The sequence below is a fragment of the Nomascus leucogenys genome, chromosome 25 (assembly GCF_006542625.1).
Source record: "Nomascus leucogenys isolate Asia chromosome 25, Asia_NLE_v1, whole genome shotgun sequence".
NCBI classification, from domain to species: Eukaryota; Metazoa; Chordata; class Mammalia; order Primates; family Hylobatidae; genus Nomascus; species Nomascus leucogenys.
In genome coordinates this window covers 769,550-792,791 of record NC_044405.1, presented here as the reverse complement: position 1 = coordinate 792,791, position 23,242 = coordinate 769,550, and the positions used below count along the sequence as shown (strand labels likewise).

Below are 23,242 nucleotides of genomic sequence, written 5' to 3'. Positions count from 1 at the left end.
TTGCCCACTTTTTGATGGGGTTGTTTGTTTCTTCCTTGTAAGTTTGTTTGAGTTCTTTGTAGATTCTGGATATTAGCCCTTTGTCAGATGAGTAGATTGCAAAAATTTTCTCCTATTCCATAGGTTGCCTGTTCACTCTGATGATAGTTTCTTTTGCTGTGCAGAAGCTCTTTAGTTTAATTAGATCCCATTTGTCAATTTTGGCTTTTGTTGCCATTGCTTTTGGTGTTTTAGACATGAAGTCCTTGCCCATGCCTACATCCCGAATGGTATTGCCTAGGTTTTCTTATAGGGTTTTTATGGTTTTAGGTCTGACATGTAAGTCTTTAATCCATCTTGAAGTAATTTTTGTATAAGGCGTAAGGAAGGGATCCAGTTTCAGCTTTCTACATATGGCTAGCCAGTTTTCCCAGCACCATTTATTAAACAGGGAATCCTCTCCCCATTTCTTGTTTTTGTCAGGTTTGTCAAAGATCGGTTGATTGTATATGTGTGTTATTATTTCAGAGGGCTCTGTTCTGTTCCATTGATCTAAAACTCTGTTTTGGTACCAGTACCATGCTGTTTTGGTTACTGTAGGCTTGTAGTATAGTTTGAAGTCAGGTAGCATGATGCCTCCAGCTTTGTTCTTTTGGCTTAAGATTGTCCTGGCAATGCAGGCTCTTTTTTGTTTCTATATGAACTTTAAAGTAGTTTTTTCCAAATTCTGTGAAGAAAGTCATTGGTAGCTTGATGGGGATGGCACTGAATCTATAAATTACCTTGGGCAGTATGGCCATTTTCATGAAATTGATTCTTCCTATCCATGAGCATGGAATGTTCTTCCATTTGTTTGTGTCCTCTTTTATCTCATTGAGCAGAGTGGTTTGTAGTTCTCCTTGAAGAGGTCCTTCACATCCCTGGTAAGTTGGATTCCTAGGTATTTTGTTCTCTTTGAAGCAATTGTGAATGGGAGTTCACTCATGATTTGGCTCTCTGTTTGTCTGTTATTAGTGTATAAGAATGCTTGTGATTTTTGCACATTGATTTTGTATCCTGAGACTTTTCTGAAGTTGCTTATCAGCTTAAGGAGATTTAGGGCTTAGACAATGGGGTTTTGTAAATACAATCATGTCATCTGCAAACAGGGACAATTTGACTTCTTCTTTTCCTAATTGAATACCCTTTCTTTCTTTCTCCTGCCTGATTGCCCTGGCCAGAACTTCCAACACTATGTTGAACAGGAGCGGTGAGAGAGGGCATCCCTGCCTTGTGACAGTTTTCAAAGGGAATGCTTCCAGTTTTTGCCCATTCAGTATGATATTGGCTGTGGGTTTGTCATAAATAGCTCTTATTATTTTGAGATACGTTCCCATCAATACCTAATTTATTGAGAATTTTTAGCATGAAGGGCAGTTGAATTTTGTCAAAGGCCTTTTCTGCATCTATTGAGATAATCATGTGGTTTTTGTCTTTGGTTCTGTTTATATGCTGGATTACATTTATTGACTTGTGTATGTTGAACCAGCCTTGCATCCCAGGGATGAAGCCCACTTGATCATGGTGGATAAGCTTTTTGATGTGCTGCTGGATTTGGTTTGCCAGTATTTTATTGAGGATTTTTGCATTGATGTTCATCAGGCGTATTGGTCTAAAATTCTCTTTTTTGGTTGTGTCTCTGCCAGCCTTTGGTATCAGGATGATACAGGCTTCATAAAATGAGTTAGGGAGGATTCCCTCTGTTTCTATTGATTGGAACAGTTTCAGAAGGAATGGTACCAGTTCCTCCTTGTACCTCTGGTAGAATTCAGCTGTGAATCCATCTGGTCCTGGACTTTTTTTGGTTGGTAGGCTATTAATTATTGCCTCAATTTCAGAGCCTGTTATTGGTCTATTCAGGGATTCACCTTCTTCCTGGTTTAGTCTTGGGAGGGTGTATGTGTCCAGGAATTTATCCATTTCTTCTAGATTTTCCAGTTTATTTGCATAGAGGTGTTCGTAGTATTCTCTGATGGTAGATTGTATTTCTGTGGGATTGGTGGTGATATCCCCTTTGTCATTTCTTATTGCATCTATTTGATTCTTTTCTCTTTTCTTCCTTATTAGTCTTGCTAGCGGTCTATCAATTTTGTTGATCTTTTCAAAAAACCAGCTCCTGGGTTCATTGATTTTTTGAAGGGTTTTTTGTGTCTCTATTTCCTTCAGTTCTGCTCTGATTTTAGTTATTTCTTGCCTTCTGCTAGCTTATGAATGTGTTTGCTCTTGCTTTTCTGGTTCTTTTAATTGTGATGTTAGGGTGTTGATTTTAGATCTTCCCTGCTTTCTCTTGTGGGCATTTAGTGCTATAAATTTCCCTCTACACATTTCTTTAAATGTGTTCCAGAGATTCTGGTATGTTGTGTCTTTGTTCTCATTGGTTTCTAAGAACATCTTTATTTCTGTCTTCATTTCATTATGTACCCAGTAGTCATTCAGGAGCAGTTTGTTTGGTTTCCATGTAGTTGAGCAGTTTTGAGTGACTTTCTTAATCCTGAGTTCTAGTTTGATTGCACTGTGGTCTGAGAGACAGTTTGTTATAATTTCTGTTCTTTTACATTTGCTGAGGAGTGCTTTACTTCCAACTATATGGTTAATTTTGGAATAAGTGCAGTGTGGTGCTGAGAAGAATGTATATTCTGTTGATTTGGGGTGGAGAGTTCTATAGATGTCTGTTAGGTCTGCTTGGTGCAGAGCTGAGTTCAATTCCTGGATATCCTTGTGAACTTTCTGTCTCATTGATCTTTCTAATGTTGACAGTGGGGTGTTAAAGTCTCCCATTATTATTGTGTGGGAGTCTAAGTCTCTTTGTATGTCTCTAAGGATTTGCTTTATGAATATGGGTGCTTCTGTATTGGGTGCATATGTATTTAGGATAGTTAGCTCAGCTTGTTGAATTGATCCCTTTACCATTATGTAATGGTCTTCTTTGTCTCTTTTGATCTTTTTTGGTTTAAAGCCTGTTTTATCAGAGACTAGGATTGCAATCCCTGCCTTTTTATGTTTTCCATTTTCTTGGTAGATCTTCTTCCATCCCATTATTTTGAGTCTATGTGTGTCTCTGCACGTGAGATGGGTCTCCTGAATACAGCACACTGATGCTGATGGGTCTTGCCTCTTTATCCAATTTGCCAATCTGTGTCTTTTAATTGGAGCATTTAGCCCATTTACATTTAAGGTTAATATTGTTATGTGTGAATTTGATCCTGTCATTATGATGTTAGCTGGTTATTTTGCACGTTAGTTGATGCAGTTTCTTCCTAGCATCGATGGACTTTACAATTTGGTATGTTTTTGCAGTGGCTGGTTCTGGTTGTTCCTTTCCATGTTTAGTGCTTCCTTCAGGAGCTCTTGTAGGGCAGGCCTGGTGGTGACAAAATCTCTCAGCATTTGCTTCTCTGTAAAGGACTTTATTTCTCCTTCACTTATGAAGCTTGGTTTGGCTGGATATGAAATTCTGGCCTGAAAATTCTTTTCTTTAAGAATGTTGAATATTGGCCCCCACTCTCTTCTGGCTTGTAGAGTTTCTGCCAAGAGATCTGCTGTTAGTCTGATGGGCTTCCCTTTGTGGGTAACCGGACCTTTCTCTCTGGCTGCCTTTAACATTTTTTCCTTCATTTCAACTTTGATGAATCTGACAATTATGTGTCTTGGAGTTGCTCTTCTCGAGGAGAATCTTTGTGGCGTTCTCTATATTTCCTGAATTTGAATGTTGGCCTGCCTTGCTAGGTTGGGGAAGTTCTCCTGGATAATATCCTGCAGAGTGTTTTCCAACTTGGTTCCATTCTCCCCGTCACTTTCAGGTACACCAATCAGATGTAAATTTGGTCTTTTCACATAGTCCCATAATTCTTAGAGGCTTTGTTCATTTCTTTTTACTCTTTTTTCTCTAAACTTCTCTTCTCACTTCATTTCATTCATTTGATCTTCAATCACTGATACCCTTTCTTCCCGTTGATCGAATTGGCTACTGAAGCTTGTGGATTCATCATGTAGTTCTTGTACCATGGTTTTCAGCTTCATCAGGTCATTTAAGGACTTCTCTACACTGGTTATTCCAGTTATCCATTTGTCTAATCTTTTTCCAAGGTTTTTAGCTTCTTTGCAATGGGTTTGAACTTCCTCCTTTAGCTAGGAGAAGTTTGATAGTCTGAAGCCTTCTTCTCTCAACTCGTCAAAGTCATTCTCTGTCCAGCTTTGTTCCATTGCTGGTGAGGAGCTGTGTTCCTTTGGGGGAGGAGAGGCACTATGATTTTTAGAATTTTCAGCTTTTCTGCTCTGTTTTTTCCCCATCTTTGTGGTTTTATCTACCTTTGGTCTTTGATGATGGTGATGTACAGATGGGGTTTTGGTGTGGATGTCCTTTCTGTTTGTTAGTTTTCCTTCTAACAATAAGGACTCTCAGCTGCAGGTATGTTGGTGTTTGCTGGAGGTCCACTCCAGACCCTGTTTGCCTGAGTATCAGCAGCGGAGACTGCAGAACAGAGAACGCTGCTGAACAGCAAATGTTGCTACCTGATCGTTCCTCTGGAAGCTTCATCTCAGAGGAGTACCCAGCCATGTTGGGTGTCAGTCTGCCCCTACTGTGGTGTGCCTCCCAGTTAGGCTACTTGAGGGTCAGGGACCCACTTGAGGGGGTAGTCTGTCCATTCTCAGATCTCTAACTCCATGCTGGGAGAACCACTACTCTCTTCAAAGCTGTCAGACAGGGACATTTAAGTCTGCAGAGGTTTCTGCTGCCTTTTGTTTGGCTATGCCCTGCCCCCAGAGGTGAAGTCTACAGAGGCAGGCAGGTCTCCTTGAGCTGCAGTGGGCTCCATCCAGTTCGAGCTTCCCAGCCACTTTGTTTATCTACTCAAGCCTCAGCAATGGCGGGCACCCCTCCCCCAGCCTCACTGCCACCTTGCAGTTCGATCTCAGACTGCTGTGCAAGCAATGAGTGAGGCTCCGTGGGCTTGGGATCCTCTGAGCCAAGCACGGGATATAATCTCCTGGAGTGTCGTTTGCTAAGACTGTTGGAAAAGTGCAGTATTGGGGTGGGAGTGACCCGATTTTCCAGGTGCTGTCTGTCACAGCTTCCCTTGGCTAGGAAAGAGGATTCCCTCGCCCCTTGCACTTCCCAGGTGAGGCGATGCCTCGTCCTGCTTCAGCTCACACTCAGTGGGCTACACCTACTGTCCTGCACCCACTGTCTGACAATCCCCTGTGAGATGAACCCAGTACCTCAGATGGAAATGCAGAAATCACCCCTCTTCTGTGTCGCTCATGCTGGGAGCTGTAGACTGGAGCTGTTCCTATTTGGCCATCTTGGAACCACCCTGTCTATTAACTTTGAAGTTTCATAATCATCCTCTTTGCCACATGTGTATTGGAATTTTAAAAATGAACTGTCGTGTCTTCTTTGAAAATCTGTAGGAAATTTGTTGAAACATAGGAAGCCAAGAAATGTTCAGAAACATACTTATTCAGTTTGCGTGTGGCATTCTTGGAATCACTATATTTTCATATTAATATAACCATTTTAGTTATGCAAGTGAACAATCTTCATTTTTGCAAGAGAATGAATTAAACAAAATAGAAATTGAATTAGCTTACTTTAATAGGAATTTATATGTGTGTTATACATATTTACATATGTGTTTGTACCCATGTTCAATTCACTTCAAAATCAGAATTCTATGTAACTATTAATAAACAATTTATCTAATGAGAAATATCATCTGTATGTATCTCCAGTGTGTTTGACATCATGTAAGGATTTTATATAGGTTAACTCATTTAATCTTTAAAGCTATAAAAATGGAATTCAATAGGATTCTGAGATCAACAGTCACTCGTGATAGATAATTGAAAGAAAGACTACTTGCAATTCTTTTTTGCATCTAAAACAATGAGGGGTACATGAAATGCTACCTTAAAATAGAACACATTGGCATACTGAATGTATTAGACCATGTTCACACTGCTATAAAGAAATACCCAGAACTGGGCAATCTATAAAGGAAAGAGTTTAATGGACTCATAGTCAAACCTCTGTGAGGGAGGCCTCAGGAAACTTACAATCATGACAGAAGGGGAAGCAGGCAGAACGTACCTTCTTCACGTGGTGGCAGGAGAGAGAAATGCGTGTGTAGGAGAAACTGTTAACCACTTATGAAACCATCACATCTCGTGAGAACTCACTCAGTATCATGAGAACAGCATAGGGAAAACCACCCCCATGACCCAATTCCCCCCAAGTTCCTCCCTCAACACCTAGGGATTACAATTCAAGATGAGATTTGGGTGGGGACACAAAGCCTAACCATATCACTGACTGTCTTGAAGTGAGGGAAATTAAGAAAACAGCAGAAGCAGGACGATATCTCTGACTTTCTCTTGTCCCTTCTCTCCTAAAGTGGACCATAGAAACTGAAATTTCCATTGCCCCTTTCTCCCCTGAAGCAGGCCATAGAATTATAATTCCCCCTCTCTCCTTCTACCCTGAAGCAGGCCATAAAATCTAAGAAGATCACTCTCTGAATTACTCTTCTCTTCTCCGCCTCTGAAGGCTCTCAAATGGCAGATATTCTGCCCTATACTCAGAGAAAAGGGATGTCACACAGAGGCCAAGAAGACGTTGAACAAACAGGCCTTGCTAAATTCCCTCCAGTTTATTACCATCAGATCATACCTTTTGTCTTCCAATCATATTTCTGCATGGCAATTTAAAAAATACACTTTTCTCTGAGTTTTAGGGACTTCATTTCTGAAGGTTTATGCCACATAAAACTTATTAAATAAGTGTGCATTATTTTATCCTGCTAATCTCTCTTTTGTTATAGGAATATCAGCCATGAACTTTGTGATAGGTGAGGAAATAAATCTTTTCTCCCCTACAACAGTGTCTGGTCATAGTAGATGTTCAATAAGTGTTTGTTGAATAAAATGTGAATGTAGAAATGAATGACTTGTGCAATTCCAAAAAAAAAAAAATACATCAGAAATGTTTTAAATCCACCAATATTTAGTTAAGGTAAAGCACTATATGCTTGATCCTAAATGAGTCCATTTATCATTTTGAGCCTCAATTTTTTCATTTTCAAATCAAAGTTTGCATCAGCTCTACAGTCCTAAAAATTCACCATGGGATTTACATCATCAATTACTGCCAATCAGTTTTCTCTGGGACAGAATCACCTTTCACATTTCCATTAGCTAGGCAACAACAACTCCTGACATATTTACATTTTTCCTTTTGACTTTGTAATTTGAAAGTGAGGTTTACAAACCAATAAAGCAAGAAACAGGCACATATTAGGCTCAATCCCAGAGGACAGTCATCTGTAACCTCTGCATGAGAATAGAAATATATTTGATATCTACAATTTATCTGTTCTTTTAAGGTACATCTTCTCTATTTTTTAAAACTTTGACCTAATTTTATATATGGAAGTGCTTTGCTCTTAGAGTCTACCCTCATTTACCTTAAGAATAACACAGCTTGGAAATGTTCCTTAGTTTCTGTTGGTTCAATTGTAATAATTTTTCTATATTTCATTTTTTATTTTCGAACAATTGCTAGGGAGAAAAATAAAATTAAGCCACACATTCCCTAGTGAATGAAAGGTAAGAAGAATGATTACTGCCTAACTTAGGGGATACTGAAGTGAAGGCTAATAAGAGTTAAGTTTTACCCAGTATTCATGGCAAATGTCAAATTAAAGGACTAGACATTTTTTCACTGAAATAACTCTCTGAAGTGGTATCTTCCTTTTGGGATTTAGAGTAGAACACACACACACACACACACACATACACAGCTGTGGTTCTAAAAATAAAACTGTTATGTAGTATTTCTTTGACTTGCCCCTCTAGGAATAAAGTACCCAGGGTATGAACCGCAATGTACGTGACAGTCTGCTTATGTAAGCAGCAGTCAGAATTGAAAGCCATTTACATTTTCCACAGCTGCTTTGAGCCTGGTATAAGCAGTACTAAAAATTGCTTAACCAGTTCAGTAGTAATCTACAACTAGGCAACACCGAGGGAATAGACCTATTATTCTAATTAAGTAGATGTTGGCCTGTTTAAGTAATCCCTCTTCCTCATATAATCACACTCCAGACCCACATTTAATATGCCTGACTCTCCCTACTCTTGTAGGAAGCAGGTTGCCTAAGGAGAACTCCATTAACTCTTTCATCTTAATAGAGATTAAAAAGAAATTTCAGCTCAATTTTTTGCCCAAAATATTCATTACAAGAAAGTCTTTTAACAAAATTTCCCAAACCTAAACTGATTCGTCATGAGGAAAAATTGGATGACCCCAATTCCAGTAAAACCAGAACAAAGTGGATAGTCCCTAGAGAACACCGTGACAACACACATAGTAAAAGTAACCAATCTCTATTTGTGGTCTTAGGAAATTACTTTAATCTCAGTCCGGATGTCTCCAAACTTCAAACCAGAAGCTAATTTTGTTCCTTTCACCACAATCAGCTGTTACAAGTGTTTAAGTTTTGTGTGGGTCCCATACCTAATTGTATTAACAAAAGCTTCACCCAGGTGATACAGGAGACTATGTTTGCGTAATATGTCTTCTTTCCAGATTCAAACTCTCTTGCTCAATTGCATATAAATTTTGTGAGCCATCTGGAGTTAATCTCTTTGATAGCAAAGGCAGAGGAATACTGATATAAGAAGTTGGTTCCAAAATACTGTGACTTGAATAATTAAAAATTAAAAGGTATCGAATGTTTCCCATATTCCTTATTGCAAATCTTGTCTATTCTCACAAAAGGTAGACTATTTTGAAGAGGGCAACATTCATAATCCCAAGAGATTTATCTAAACCCATACGACAAACTAATGAGACTCAGGATGATGGATTTTAACTATTGAGACCTATTTGGTCCCGATTGCATAAACTGTGGAACATGGAGCTTGCTTGTTCTTTCCTAGTGAGTTCCAAATATACATAACAGAAGAACTCTACTACAAAGATGGATGGCCATCCTCTTTCCTCATGATTGTCACAAAGCTTGTTAAATGTGAGTGGCTACTGATTGTGGGGCAAGGAACACAATTAGCTTCTAATCTGAGGTTTGGAGAGATCTGGCCCAAGACCTAAAAATTTCAGGAAAAGACCTTGAATAGAGATTGTATACTTTTAGGGCACAGGATGACAAAGCATAGAGAATGGAAGGAGTGGTCCATCTGACCACTAACTCCTCAAAGGCCTGCTGATATCCTCACTCACATTAGGGCTTAATTCATGCTTCCCACGTCCTTACCTACAACCCCTATCCGCCACCTCTTACCTACAAGCAATGTCCTATGGGTCATGCACAAGTATTTCAAACTTGGTAATACGTGCTCCTTGAGTTCAGGGACTGACTGTTTCAGAGTGTGGGGTTTTAGTAACGCTCTGCTCAACTACTAGGAAAATAAAAAATTCAAATTGTCCTCTGCAGTTAAAAATCTTGATATAAACAAAATAAAGATTAGATAAATGGCCCCTTCAATCACTATCTTGGGGAAAGGTTATCTTGGATTTCACTGTGCTCAGGCTGGTACTATTAACGACCGGAATGATAGAATCAAACTTCCTTTTTCTGGTTTCCATTCACCTTTCCTCTTAGCCTTAGCATTTGTGTTTTTTTCCCCTCAAAAGCAGAATATTTGTTGCAATTTTCTTTAGTATGCAAATTCCTACCATGCCGAACAAATGAACCTCTCCAGAACACAATCAGTTGCCTTTCATGTAGATATTCAGTGAATGTTTTTTAAATGGAGGAGTAGGTGAATAATAAAGACAGAATCTGAAGAGCTTTTAAAGGTGTCTAGGGCAGTTTAAGCTCTTTCAAGGATGGTGAAAAATGTGACCAATTCTTTCCCCAAAAGTGTAAGGGATTTTACACAACTGTCACTTGATCTGAATAAAAAGGTCAGATGAATCACGGATATACTTCAACACCCTCAGGGTATTGTGATAGGCTACTTTCCATCTTTCTCAAATGAAGGCACTCTATGATACAACTAACACACCCTGGTATGTGTCTCTCTCCTTGGTTTTGGTGGATTGATGGAGGGACAGAAGGTTTAGATAATGAGGATTTAATTGGATGTTTTAATTTAAAAGAACTGTTGTTTTTTTTTAAACTGGCAAGGGCTTAAAATAAGATATAAGCCCTACTTAATAAAGGAAACATCCTACCTTTCTCAAAGTTACAAAGACAAAAGGAAAAAAAAAGTTAAAATTTGAGCCAAACTTTTGTGACACATTACTAAAATACAACGGGGGACATATCAGTCTTTTTTACTAGGGAAAAGGCAAAAGGAACTACCTTTGGATTATACTAGAAAATGAATGCTCTTTCAGATCTCTTGGTATAGTTTTGTCTTATTTTATGTTATTTATTTTATTTTATTCATTTTATTTTATTTTACAGGGAGTTTCTAATTTGGAGAATGCAAAACCAGAAAAGAGAAAGTAAGTCAAATTTACTGGGTAAACTTCATATTCCTTTAGTTCTGTAATGTTGAATGTGAATTTTTAGTGGACTTTGTGCCAAAGTACTTTTTTTTTTTTTTTTGCAGCTGTCATGTACAAATCTAGATGTGGATTGCTTTGCTACCATTTCTCTGTTTATGCTGATGCATGGGAAAGCTGTGTTGTGACATTCCAGTAGACAGGGATGTGAAAATTAAATTTTCAGAAGAAACATGTGTCTAAACCAGGCCTAGATTAAAGTGGGAGCCTACATAAAAACATATTTCTATCAGTGAACTATAACTCTTCTGAAGTATTTTTCTAATCCACATAAAAATGTGTTTGCAAAGAGTTTCAAGTTATTTAGGTCAGGCCTGGCTTTACGTTCAGCACATCCAGCTGCCAGAGGATATGACATACACATGTTGCATAAGGTAATGGGATTTTAATTGATAAGCAGGAGCTACACATGGGCAGGAAGCCGGTTTATGGGGAAACTTTCAGATTGGTTGCCGAGGATACAGAAGAATGGCTTCCTTGCACCCTGGATTGGTCTGAGGCCAATTGTGAATTACGTGATGTTCTCTCTGGGTGTCCTTTTTATCAAAAGCTCTTATTCTATTCCCACCCAGACACTCTGTGCTTTTTCATATTCTTTCCTTTTTTTTTTTTCCCCCCCTGCTCAAAGCTTTCTCCCAGTTAAAAATATAAAACACATCCATAGTAAGTAGGTAATCGGCTGACTAACAGCTTAGGGATCTGTCAGGCTGGTGTAGTTGTATTTTAGTTACAATTAACTATTTAAACTACAACACTGGCATTTTAAGCATGAGGTGGAGTAAAGAAGGGGCTTTGGCAGGGCCTTTCTCAGTCTTTTTTTTTTTTTTTTTGAGACTCGCTCTGTCACCCAGGCTGGAGTGCAGTGGCGCAGTCTCGGCTCACTGCAAGCTCCGCCTCCCGGGTTCACGCCATTCTCCTGCCTCAGCCTCTCCGAGTAGCTGGGACTACAGGCGCCCGCCACCACGCCCGGCTAATTTTTTGTATTTTTAGTAGAGACGGGGTTTCACTGTGGTCTCGATCTCCTGACCTCGTGATCCGCCCGCCTCGGCCTCCCAAAGTGCTGGGATTACAAGCGTGAGCCACCGCGCCCGGCCGGGCCTTTCTCAGTCTTATCGCCATGTATGTGAGGCTGTTTTTCTGACCATGAATAAGAAATTCACTAATTCCAAGGAACGTACTTAAACAAAGTAGTAACTGTTGGCTTATGATTGATGCTTCCACAGAATATAGGCTACCAAAACATAGATGACAGTAGGAGGATTGAATTAAAGGGAAAGTGTCCGATGCTGACCAATTTACAATTTTTCCAACATAAACCAGATCAGTTAAGGTGGGCCTCAGATTTCAAGCAATTAAAATAAAATTGAAGACTCCTTTGAGTTCCTTATTTTTTTTTTTGCCCACCACTCTCCTGATGGAAATGATGTCTCATGTTGTTACACACCTACCTGACTTTACAGTATTATAAACAGCTTTATTTGTTTGGAATTCTTGCTCTATGCCAAGAGATGTCCTAAGCATTTTGCATTAAAAAATTAAAAAGAAACAAAAGATTAAGAAAAAGGAAACCTTATATATGCATGTTTTTGCTTCCAATTTTGAGCTTAAAAAGGGTAACCTTCGTTTTAATTTTAATGACTCTCAAGAATATGTATCTGTGCTGCTGAAGTGAGCACAAGACTATCAAGAATATGAATAGTGGAAAACACTTAAGCTATAACAATTAGTGATGAGATATGTGTGTGTTTACCCACACACATGAATTGATTAGCACGGTCAAGTCAGCATGTTTCTGTTTCCAAACATTTTATAATGGAAATTTTCAATCATACATAGGGGAAGAGTTAATGATAAACTCATATCACCAAACTTAAACAAGCATCAACCTATAGTCAATTTTATTTCTACCCATTCTACTCCCTCAACTGCATCCCCACTGTTTTTGTATTAATAAAGCAGATGCCAGACACATAATTTCATGCTTCAGTGTATGTTATTAAAAAATAAGAATTATTTTTTAAAAAGCATAATCACAATACCATTACTGCATTAGAACAAAACAAGACAAATGACATTAAATTGCCAAATATACGGTCAATATTAAAATATTTCTGACAAGACTCAAATGCTTTTTCAGAGTTGGTTTATTTAAATCAGGATCCAAAAAGCTCAGCTGGATTCAGTTCATGTCTCTTAATTTATGTCTTTTCATTTATTTGTTAAAGAAACTGGAGTCTGTGTCCTGAAGAATTTCCCAGATTTTTGAATTTTGCTGATTGAATCCTTGTGTTTTTTCAAGCATATTTTTCTCTACTCTACGTTTCCTGTAAACTTTTAGTTAAATCTCAAAGTGTGATAAGATTCAAATACATATAAAGTATGAAAAGGTTCAAATATACGTATTTATATATATATATTTAAAAGTTGGTCTTCAGTGACTGCATACTTTCTGTTTTGTTGTATTGTAAGCTTTATGTCTAGTCTCGTTGTTATTCACTTACCTCACTTTACAATATTATAAATAGCTTTATTTGTTTGGAATGCTTGCTATGTGCCAAGAGATGTCCTGACCATTTTGCATTAAAAAATGAAAAGGAAACAAAAAATTAACAAAAAGGAAACCTTATCTATGCATGTTTTTGCTCACAATTTTGAGCTTAAAAAAAGGGTAACCTCAGTTTTAATTTAATGACAATAAAGAATATCAATAGTAGAAAACACTTAAGCTATAACAATGTTAGTTATGAGATATGTGTGTGTTCACCCACACATGAATTGACTAGCATGATCATATTTTTATGACAGTGATATTGCTCAGTGGGTTCAGATGGTATCAGGTGGATCCACTGGCATAAGGTTGCCCGTCAGCCTTTCAATTAGGCTTTATCAGTAATTGGTGATTATCTTCCAGATCTTTTATTTTATTAGAGATTGCATAATGGTTATATACTATTTACATCATTCTTTCTGTATTTATTAACATAATTATTTGGAAAAGCACTTTCCCCCCAGTAACTATTTGGTTATCCTGAGATACTTTCACGTAAAACGACTTCCCATGTTTTTCAAGTTTTATGAATATCAGTTTCTCCATGTTGCATAGAAATTTACAGACCCAAATTGTACTTGTATTTACTGTAATTTGCCACCTAGGGTTAGGAAAATTCAAGACCATAGGTAGACCTCGGTTAGAGGTAGAATTTATTTCTGCTCTCAAAGTGTTGCACATATTCTAATTTCTGTTTGATTAAAATGTTATTTATTAAATCTAGACTTAAATATCTGTTTCTTTTATTCTTCCAGGTTATTCCGGAGATTTATGTCTGAAAATAAAATATTTGGTTAGTGATTCCTAAGGTTACAAGTGTAAACGATGTATTCTGACTCCCCAAAAGTTCTTTTCTCCTGCTCCTGCCACAAAGCAACAAAACTGATTAATGAAAGTCAAATTGAGTTGTCTTTGAATTATATAGAAGAACATTTTTTAAAAGTGGCTTCATTCTAACTTTAAATGGCTATGACAAAGAAATCATTGATTTATTTGCAATATTTTCCTTTTATATTTAAACAGAATAATCCTCTTTGGTAGTTCATTGGCTGCTCATCTTCCAGCTCTCCATGTGTAGCTTGGCTGCTCCATGGTCAAGGTGACTTGTTAGAGATCTTTTTAGATCTGTGAATCTAGGAGACAATAAAAAATTAGCAGAAAGTGCTTTCATTATAAAAGTCTCTTCTACAACATTTCACACACCAAATCTTCTCTTTAGTTTCTGTGATAGCATTCATAGTAATAATACATGCAATCAGTTTGGTTTGTATTTTAATTCTAAAGTAAAAATCGATTTCTATTCATTACTTTTAGAAAGTTAATAGATTATCTCTCTTTTTACTTTACAGCAAATAGGGAGTCAGTAATTATAAAACATTCACAATGTGAAACATCTGGATCATCCAGTCAATAATTTTATTTATTTAGTTATTTTTAAGACGGAGTCTCGCTCTGTTGCCAGGCTGGAAGTGCAGTGGTGCAATCTCGGCTCACTGCCACCTCTGCCTCCTGGGTTCAAGCAATTCTCCTGCCTCAGCCCCCAGAGTAGCTGGGACTACAGGTGCATGCCATCACACCCAGCTAATTTTTTGTATTTTTAGTAGAGACGGGTTTCACCATGTTGGCCAGGATGGTCTCGATCTCTTGACCTCGTGATCCACCCGCCTCAGCCTCTCAAAGTGCTGGGATTACAGGCGTGAGCCACCGCGCCTGGCCTCAATAATTTTTTTTAATGTAGTGTGCCAAACTTGTGGGTACCCTTTTCCCTTTCCTTCTCCCCAGCAGAGGAGTGAGGCGCTCGTACCCATTTCCTTCTTTTTAAAAAACCAATTTCCTGGTAGGGTCTGAAAAGCTCATTCTGACTAAGGTGATACCCCACAATGGGTACAACTTTGAAGGATATCTGCGTTTTAATCAGGTTTCAATTCTCCCAGCAGTAGCATCTATAGGTGCTGGATCCTATCAGGGTCCTGCAGTCACTCGTTGTTAAATATTTTGAATATCAGCCCTAATTTGAATAGTGCACAGTCTTAAATAAAAGGAAGTAAGGCAACATTTTATTTTTCATCTAGATCCATTCTCAGTCTATTCTGCATGCACATACAGTACAACCAATATTTCTATCCTAACACAGTTCTTGATGATCAACTGCCTTTTCTATAATCAAAACATATGAGCAAATAGTGACTTTAGAAACAACACAGCATGCTGAGTTTGTCTTCATGCTATGCATAGATTGCATTATTCAACATTTGTTTTATCAATGTATGATACAACATGTAGAATGATTTATCTGTAGTAGGTAATTTAGAAGGGACTCCAATTTTCCATTTGGTGCGATTCGTTTCTTCACATGTCCAGGCCCTGCTTTAGATGTTGGGAGGACAAAGCTGAGCAAATCATTTATATTCCATTCAAGTATCTTAGAGTTTCTTGAAACTATCACAGCTCAATGTTCTTTCTACACAATTAGCTTGTCAGAAATGATGGAGAATCTAGAGGGTAAGGATAGTTTAACCTTTTAAGGATGAATAAAAAAAATTGATTATGACCCTGTCTTTACAAAAAAAAAAAAAAAAATGTGCCTGTCATTGTGGCACATGACTGTAGTTTCAACTACTTGGGAAATTGAGGCAGGAGGATAGCTACGGCCCAGGAATTTGAGGCTGCAATGAGCTATGATCACACCACTGTATTCCAACCTGGGCAACAGAGTAAGATGCTGTCTCAGAAAAGTAATAATAATTGGTTATGAATTCAAGAAAACTACAAAGAATAATGCAATCATAAGCTATCAAGAGACGTTAGAGTAACAGCATTCTATCATATATGGTGAGGTGCCTATGTAGTTCATGGGAATAAGTGGGTAGCCCACAGGATACCTGCAGTTGTCCATGAAGGACTAGAACTCCCTGATATGGGGGAACCTGCCACTGATAATTCAACGTGGGTTCTTTTCTATTTCTCTAAGTGTCAGCCGGTCTGAGAAATAAAGGGAAAGAGTACACAAGGGAGACATTTTAAAGCTGGGTATCTGTGGGAGACATCACATGTCAGCAGGTTCCGTGATGCCCCCTGAGCCACAAAACCAGCAAGTTTTTAAAAGCAATTTTCAAAGAGGAGGGAGTGCGTGAATAGGGTGTGGGTCACAGAGATCACATGCTTCAAGGGCAACAAAAGATCACAAGGCAGAAGTTCAGGGTGAAACTAGAATCACTAATGAACTTCCATGTCCTGCTGTGCACGCATTGTCACGGTTCAAGAGCAGACAGCCAGTCTGACTAGAATTCACCAGGCTGGAATTTCCTAATCCTAGCAAGCCTGGGGGTGCTGCAGGAGACTAGGGCATGTTTCATTCCTATCTACAGCTACATAAGGCAGACACTCCTAGGGTGGCCATTTTAGAGGCCCCGCCCTGGGAATGCATTCTTTTCCCAGGGCTGTTAATTATTAATATTCCTTACTGGGGAAAGAATTCAGTGATATTTCTCTTACCCGTTTTTGGTAATAAGAGAAACATGGCTCTGTCGTGTCCGGCCCACAGGCAGCCAGACTTTAAGGTTATCTCCCTTGTTCCCAGAAAATCGCTGTTATCCTGTTCTTAAGGTGCCCAGATTTGATGTTGTTCAAACACACATGCTCTACAAACAATTTATGCAGTTAACACAATCATCACAGGGTCCTGAGGCGACATACATCCTCGGCTTACGAAGATGACAGGATTAAGAGATTAAAGACAGGCATAGGAAATCACAAGAATATTGATTGGGGAAGTGATAAGTGTCCATGAAATCTTCACAATTTATGTTCAGAGACTGCAGTAAAGACAGGCGTAAGAAATTATAAAAGTATTAATTTGGGGAACTAATAAATGTCCATGAAATCTTCACAAATTATGTTCTTCTGCCATGGCTTCAGCCGGTCCCTCCGTTCGGGGTCCCTGACTTCCCACGTCACCTAGGACTAGAGCTCTCTTAAGATATCATTTACCAAGTTACAAACCCCACGCTGAACTTGTTTTGATTTCAAATGTCTTATACTTACTGGACAAATGTTACTATGAATTCTGCTAACCAATTCTCTGCTTCACTTTAGAAGGAAAAACTGTGAATGACAAAATCTGGCAGGAACACAGCAAGCATAAGAATGATTCCCACATCAGAAGGCCCTGTCAGCTAAAAGGTAATTGCTAAATTTAGTTCAGCTGACTTTGCCTTTTCCCAAAGTAGTTTAAAGGGCAGGTAAGAAAAATTTACATCTTTCACCATGAAAATAAGCAGAACATTGTGGTCTACTTAAAAAGGAAAACCAAATAAGATAGAATAGAATATGCATTATTATAAACTATTAATATATGCATGTATACATATACGTATGTGTATATATATCACATAGACACATGTACAGAAAGGAAGTGGAATCTGGTTAAGTTGCCTGCTGAAGCAAATAAGCAATTGAAAAGAAAACTGAAAGTTTTAATGTACAAAAAGTTTGAAAATATATTAAAAATTAGAGCACGAAAAAACTCTCTAAAGATAACATCAATATGTTAATAGTTACATTTAAGTCTTCTTAAAAAATTTAAGAGAAATAACCTTGATTATGAATATAAAATTGAGTCATTTTATAATGTAAAAATTTCCAGGAGAGCAAATTAGCAGTCAGGTATAGGATAACATATTAATAGTATGTAATTTCATAATTAAAAGTACTTAACTTTGGGAAGGTAAGTAATATAACAGAAAGTCTTAAGAGTTTACAAAGATGAAAAACAGTATCAAAAGTTGATCCGCTTGGTATTCACCCCCAAGTGTTATTGGAATGAGAAAAAAATTGATTATTTTAGCTATTGATGATTCAAGAGTCTAGAAATTCACCTGGGAGTGAAGAATGGATTGGGAACCTTAGGAGTTTGCCTAGTGCCCTATTCTACTGTGGCTGCAAGACAAAGTCCTTTCACTCTCCTGTGTCCTCTCCTTATGCAGAAGGAAGGAGTCTCTCCCGAGGCTGCAAGCTGTGCTGCCTGGGATTGGGAAAGGGGTGATGAAAGCATTCCTTTGGCCACTCCTGCTGATGTCTTACTGGATCATGTGCACCTCAGTTCCACTGGCTTTGAGTCCAGCACAGCACCAGGAATTGCCCAGGAATTTCAGGCCCTGTTGTCTGGACTGCCTTTCAAGTTTACTTGGGACCCCAAAGTGCTTCAGCCCACTGTGGAGGGGCTAGTCAGAATTTGGGGGCAAGTCTCTATGCTCCCCCTGGAGTGGACAGCTGAATTTTGCCCTGTGTTGCTTTCCACTGTGAGAGACAGCACTGAGGTCAATGCAAAGTCCCACGATAACTTTACTCTCCCTTCCCCAAGAACAAAGATTCTCTCTCAGCACCATGAGGATGCTATCAGGAGATAGAGGAGGAGGGTGGAGTCAGCAATCCAAAACCGCCTTTCCTACTTTTTTCAGTGCCTCCTTCAAGGATATGATGTTAGAACCAGGTATTGTGATCACTCACCTGATTTTTACTTACTTATGGAGGTGCTCTCTTGTGTGAATAGCTATTCAAGTTGGTATTCCTGTGAGAGGGATGATTACTGAGGGTTCTATTCAGCCACCTTGCTCCACCTCCCTCTCTATCATGTTTGGATTGGACTCTGTCTTTACCACATGGATGCCAGCTCTATGCATCCACACCTTCAGTCAGTTAATCAAACATTCGTCTATCAGTTTCTCTATTCATCCGCCATTCCATCTATCTGTTAATCCTTCTATAAGCACATGTTGTATTTTAGATTACTGTATGTTGATCTATGGATAAAGAAGGTATAATGGTGTTACAGATTATTTTAGATGTAAATTTTTCTATAAATTTCTTCAAGCATTCTATTTCCTAAAACTACCTTTCTCTTATGTATGTTTTTTGTTTTGTTTTGTTAATTTGGGAATAATAGGCAGGGAATTCTATTATAGCTACACTGAAAAAGCAGCAAAGAATCCTGACCTTAGGTGAGTTACTTCTGGTTGCTTTGTCAGAGAAGGAAGAAAGAAAGCCTTTACAGAACTTTTCCCAGCTTTGATGTTTCCCAGGGTCTTGAGTGACCATGCGTGTTCAGCGAGTGAGTGTGCATGTGTGTGTCCAAGAACCTCAGCAGACATTTCAGTAGAAGGAGTTGAGTCACTGGACATTTCCTAGAGATTAATGCCATGCTAGGAAGAGTTGATGGCCAGAGACCAAGGCTGTCTGTAACATTATAAATTGAAGGGAGAAATTCAAGACCACAAGTTGTAGGCTCAAATTTTATGGGTATGGTGGTTTCATTTGGAAGGCTCAGAGTATTTCTAAGTAATTAGTGACCTACGTATCAACCTAAAATATTTCTTTCTCATTTTAAACACTCCTTTTTAGCTGTTAATTGTGTAACTACTTAAGAGTAGTTTACTGTGCCTGAGGATAGGCAGTCTGTGGAGTTCAGTGAGATAAAGATGGGAAAGTACATCATTGCTGTCATCCACAACCCACATGATTTTATTAGATACTAATGATGAAATTGTAAAGATAGCTTCAATGGAATACAAGAAAATATATAGGGAAATAAACTGTAGGAGTGACATTAACTCCTAAGCAATCTTATAAAATTCAAGGCCAAAAAAGGGTAATTTTCCTCAATTTCAATTTCAAATTGATATTTCTACATTAACACATATTAATAGCATTTGAGCCCTAAAGAGTATTAGGACCTGATGAAAAAATTCCATAGGCTATATTTAGCTAAGATTTCTGTCTGGTGTTTGAATCCATAGCTCAACAACATGACTGTACTATATAGGTTAAGACCAAATTTATCAGAATAAGCTGAGTTCCAGATGCATAATATTTTTAGTTTATCTAGTCCATTTCCTTCTTCTAAGGAGATTTTTATCTAAGCCTACATCTGTTCTATTAAAAGAGACTACATCTGTAAAATAATGTAGAATAAATTGAATGCTTAGGACGTTACAACTAAAAAATTGGCATAGCTTAGGTGTGAGGAGAAATTAATCTATAATTGAGGTTAATTGTTAAATTTTCAGCATTATAGATAGGAAGAATATTTATAATATTTATTTTAGTAAGTTAAAGTCCATTTAAAAATATTTAAATTTATTTTGACTTTATAAAAAAGAATTGAGAAGAACAAACTTTTGAATCTGTGAATTGGAGTTTACCTAAGATTAAGTTTGATTTAATTAAAGATAGTTTCAAGAACAGAGTTTTCATATTTTATACCACAAAGAATAAAAATAAATCAACATTTAAAAAATAATAAAAAGGAAACAAAACATATTTAGAGATTCAGAAATTTTTCAATCAGTGTAACTGTGACAGACTATTCCACAAGAAAAAGCTGGGGAAAAATGGCGTATGTTAGTAAGGGAAGTGAGGGACCAGACAAAGTCAGAAAACAATGTTAGTAATAAGAGAAACATTAACTTCATCTATACTGCTGCAAACTTACTGTAAAAATAAATCTTCTTGACCGGGCGCAGTGGCTCACACCTGTAATCCCAGCACTTTGGGAGGCCGAGGCGGGCGGATCATGAGGTCAGGAGATCAAAACCATCCTGGCTAACACAGTGAAACTCCGTCTCTACTAAAAATACAAAAAATTAGCCGGGGGCGGTGGTGGGCACCTGTAGTCCCAGCTACTCGGGAGGCTGAGGCAGGAGAATGGAGTGAACCCGGGAGGCGGAGCTTGCAGTGAGCCCAGATCGCGCCACTGCACTCCAGCCTGGGCGACAGAGCAAGACTCCACCTCAAAAAAAAAAAAAAAAGTAAAATAAATAAATAAATCTTCTTTACATATGGCTTAATGAGATTAATTATAAAAGGAGGAACCCAGTGGGAAAGAAGAGGTGTTCTTAAGGCCTTCTACTCTAGTCCACCATTTGAATTACCATTGGTTTGAAACCTAATTTCCCTCCTGAATTCTAGTCAATATCATTTGGCCAGCCTTTTCAATGTAAGCATATAAATATTTTGGCTTAATTTTTCAAGACCTTATTAATTATTTTTCTTCGTTGGTCTGATGCCAAGTGGCTTAATTTTAAGATGGCAAAAGATGGTATAAATTCATAAATATATTCACCATTCTGGTTAATTTTCAGGAAACACACATTTAATTTTAGAAAAACTTGTTTCCTAAGAGCGGGTAATTCAACTCTGGCCAAACTGGACTACGTGAGGAATACCAGAGGGAAGTCCTACTTCACACCTCCAAATGCTTGCTTCCAAGGTGGGAATAAACTCCCTGAGGAAAGGGTACCCACTGCATGGTGTGATGCCTCACATAGCCAAGGAAGGCTTTCTGAATTCAATGATGAGACCACTTAGACTTCTAGTGCTTTATACAAATGAATCTTAAGATCCTTCAGTTCTTCAGAGGAGTTCTTCCTGAGATTATAGTTGCCTGCTTGAAAATTAATATGCTCAGAAATATCTATGCAAGAATAACCTACAAAACTGATTAGAAATAAAAGCGTTTTTTACATCATCCCTTGCTGCCTCTGTATTTGAAGGGCAGTTGTAATCTCAATTTTTATGCTGGATGGCATATTTTTATGCACATTGATGTTGGTAATCTACGATGTAGTTCATGCGTGTTCTGATAATCTATTGTGGCAAACAAACCATTCCAATAGTTAATAGTATAAAAGAACATCTTATTAGGCTCACACATTTGCAGGTCAGTAATTCAGCTGGGGAACTGGTTCACAATGTGATGTCTGAGGCTTCATTTGGGAAGGCTTGAATGACTGGGGAGGACTTCAACATCTGGTAACTGGAGTCATACAGAGGCTCCTTCACTGACATGTCTGACAAGTAGTCTAGGTTAGGCCAGGCTCAGCCAGGCAGCCAACTACAGAACCTGTATGTGGCCTTTTCATGTCACTCCAGCTTCTGCCAGCCTCAGGGTTGGGTTTCAAGTGTGTGCAATACGCAAGGGAGCTTCACATATCACAGGAAGAAGCGTCTAGGAATGAGCATCCCCAGAACCCAAGGTAGAAGCTGCAAGCTTTCTTGTTTTGTAATTGTTTTTTGTTTTTTTGGTTTTAGAGACAAGGCCTCACTCTGTTGCCCAAGCTGATCTTAAACTCCTGGCCTCAAGCAATCCTCTGCCTCAGCCTTCCAAGCAGATGGTATATAGGTCCTCCACTGCCCCCGGCTTGTACAAGGCTTCTTTAACCTAACCTTGGAAGTCACAAAATATTACTTCCACTGCACTCTACCGTGACAAGTGAGTCACTAAGATCACCCCAGAGTCAACAGGAGAAGAATTAGACTCCATTTCTTGATGGAATGGGAAAGTCACTTTGCAAAAAAAAACACAGGAATGGGAGGCACGGTTGTGGCCAACTTTGGAAAATATAGCCTGCATATTGTTGAATTCAACTCCTGCCTTTGCTGCTACTTAGGACCAAATAGATTCTGTCTTTATAAAACATTTTTGGAGAGTAATATTTGGGAATCATAAATCAATAAAAGCATATAAGACCAGACACCAAAGGTTTAAGTGTGCCTAATTTAGTCCCAGCCCTTAAAGGTCCCCCATTTTCTACAGCAGGGGCTGTAAAGTTGTGCCTCTGTAGCTGAATTTATTCAGAAGAAAAGCTTGTTTGGGGCCATATGGTGTTTTAAAAATCAGGAAATTTTACATTAAAATCTGTATATTTGTATACCCTTGAAAAACAGGAGGGAAAGTGCCAATCCAGGACCCAAAGTCTCAGGTGACTTCAACTGAAAGAGCTCAGAGCCATGGCTACCCTTTAGCTGTGGAGCTGGATCATAAGCTCACTGTAGAATTCCCATTGCCTTCTTGATCTAATTAACTTCATTTAGTTATATATTTGATTTCTGTAGATATTTATATTTACAACATTGCTCTAATGATTTATGCCCAAATTCTTCCACCCGGTACTCAGGGCCCATTACAATTTGGTCTCAGTCACCTATCCAGCCCTACCTCTTCTTCCTCTATATCCAGAATTGCCCTCTGGCCTAACCAGCCTCAATCTCTACACTTAATTAAACATGTTCCATTTATGCTGCATAATAGGCCAGCGTTCATGGCATCACTGCTATATTTACACCTTTTCCTTTCCTTCCACTTTTTC

The 23,242-nt window shown here is 38.3% G+C and overlaps 1 protein-coding gene across 1 annotated transcript in view; it reads left to right on the top strand.

Annotated features, from left to right (window-relative positions):
• Nucleotides 1-23,242, top strand: part of LOC100607341 (putative uncharacterized protein ENSP00000383407) — a 67,419-nt gene that overhangs the window by 31,795 nt on the left and 12,382 nt on the right. Inside the window, exons 3-5 of the mRNA XM_030805979.1 lie at nt 10,449-10,489; nt 13,853-13,890; nt 17,193-17,279. Coding sequence (XP_030661839.1) covers nt 10,449-10,489; nt 13,853-13,890; nt 17,193-17,279 — 166 coding nt within the window. The remainder of the gene's footprint in view (nt 1-10,448; nt 10,490-13,852; nt 13,891-17,192; nt 17,280-23,242) is intronic.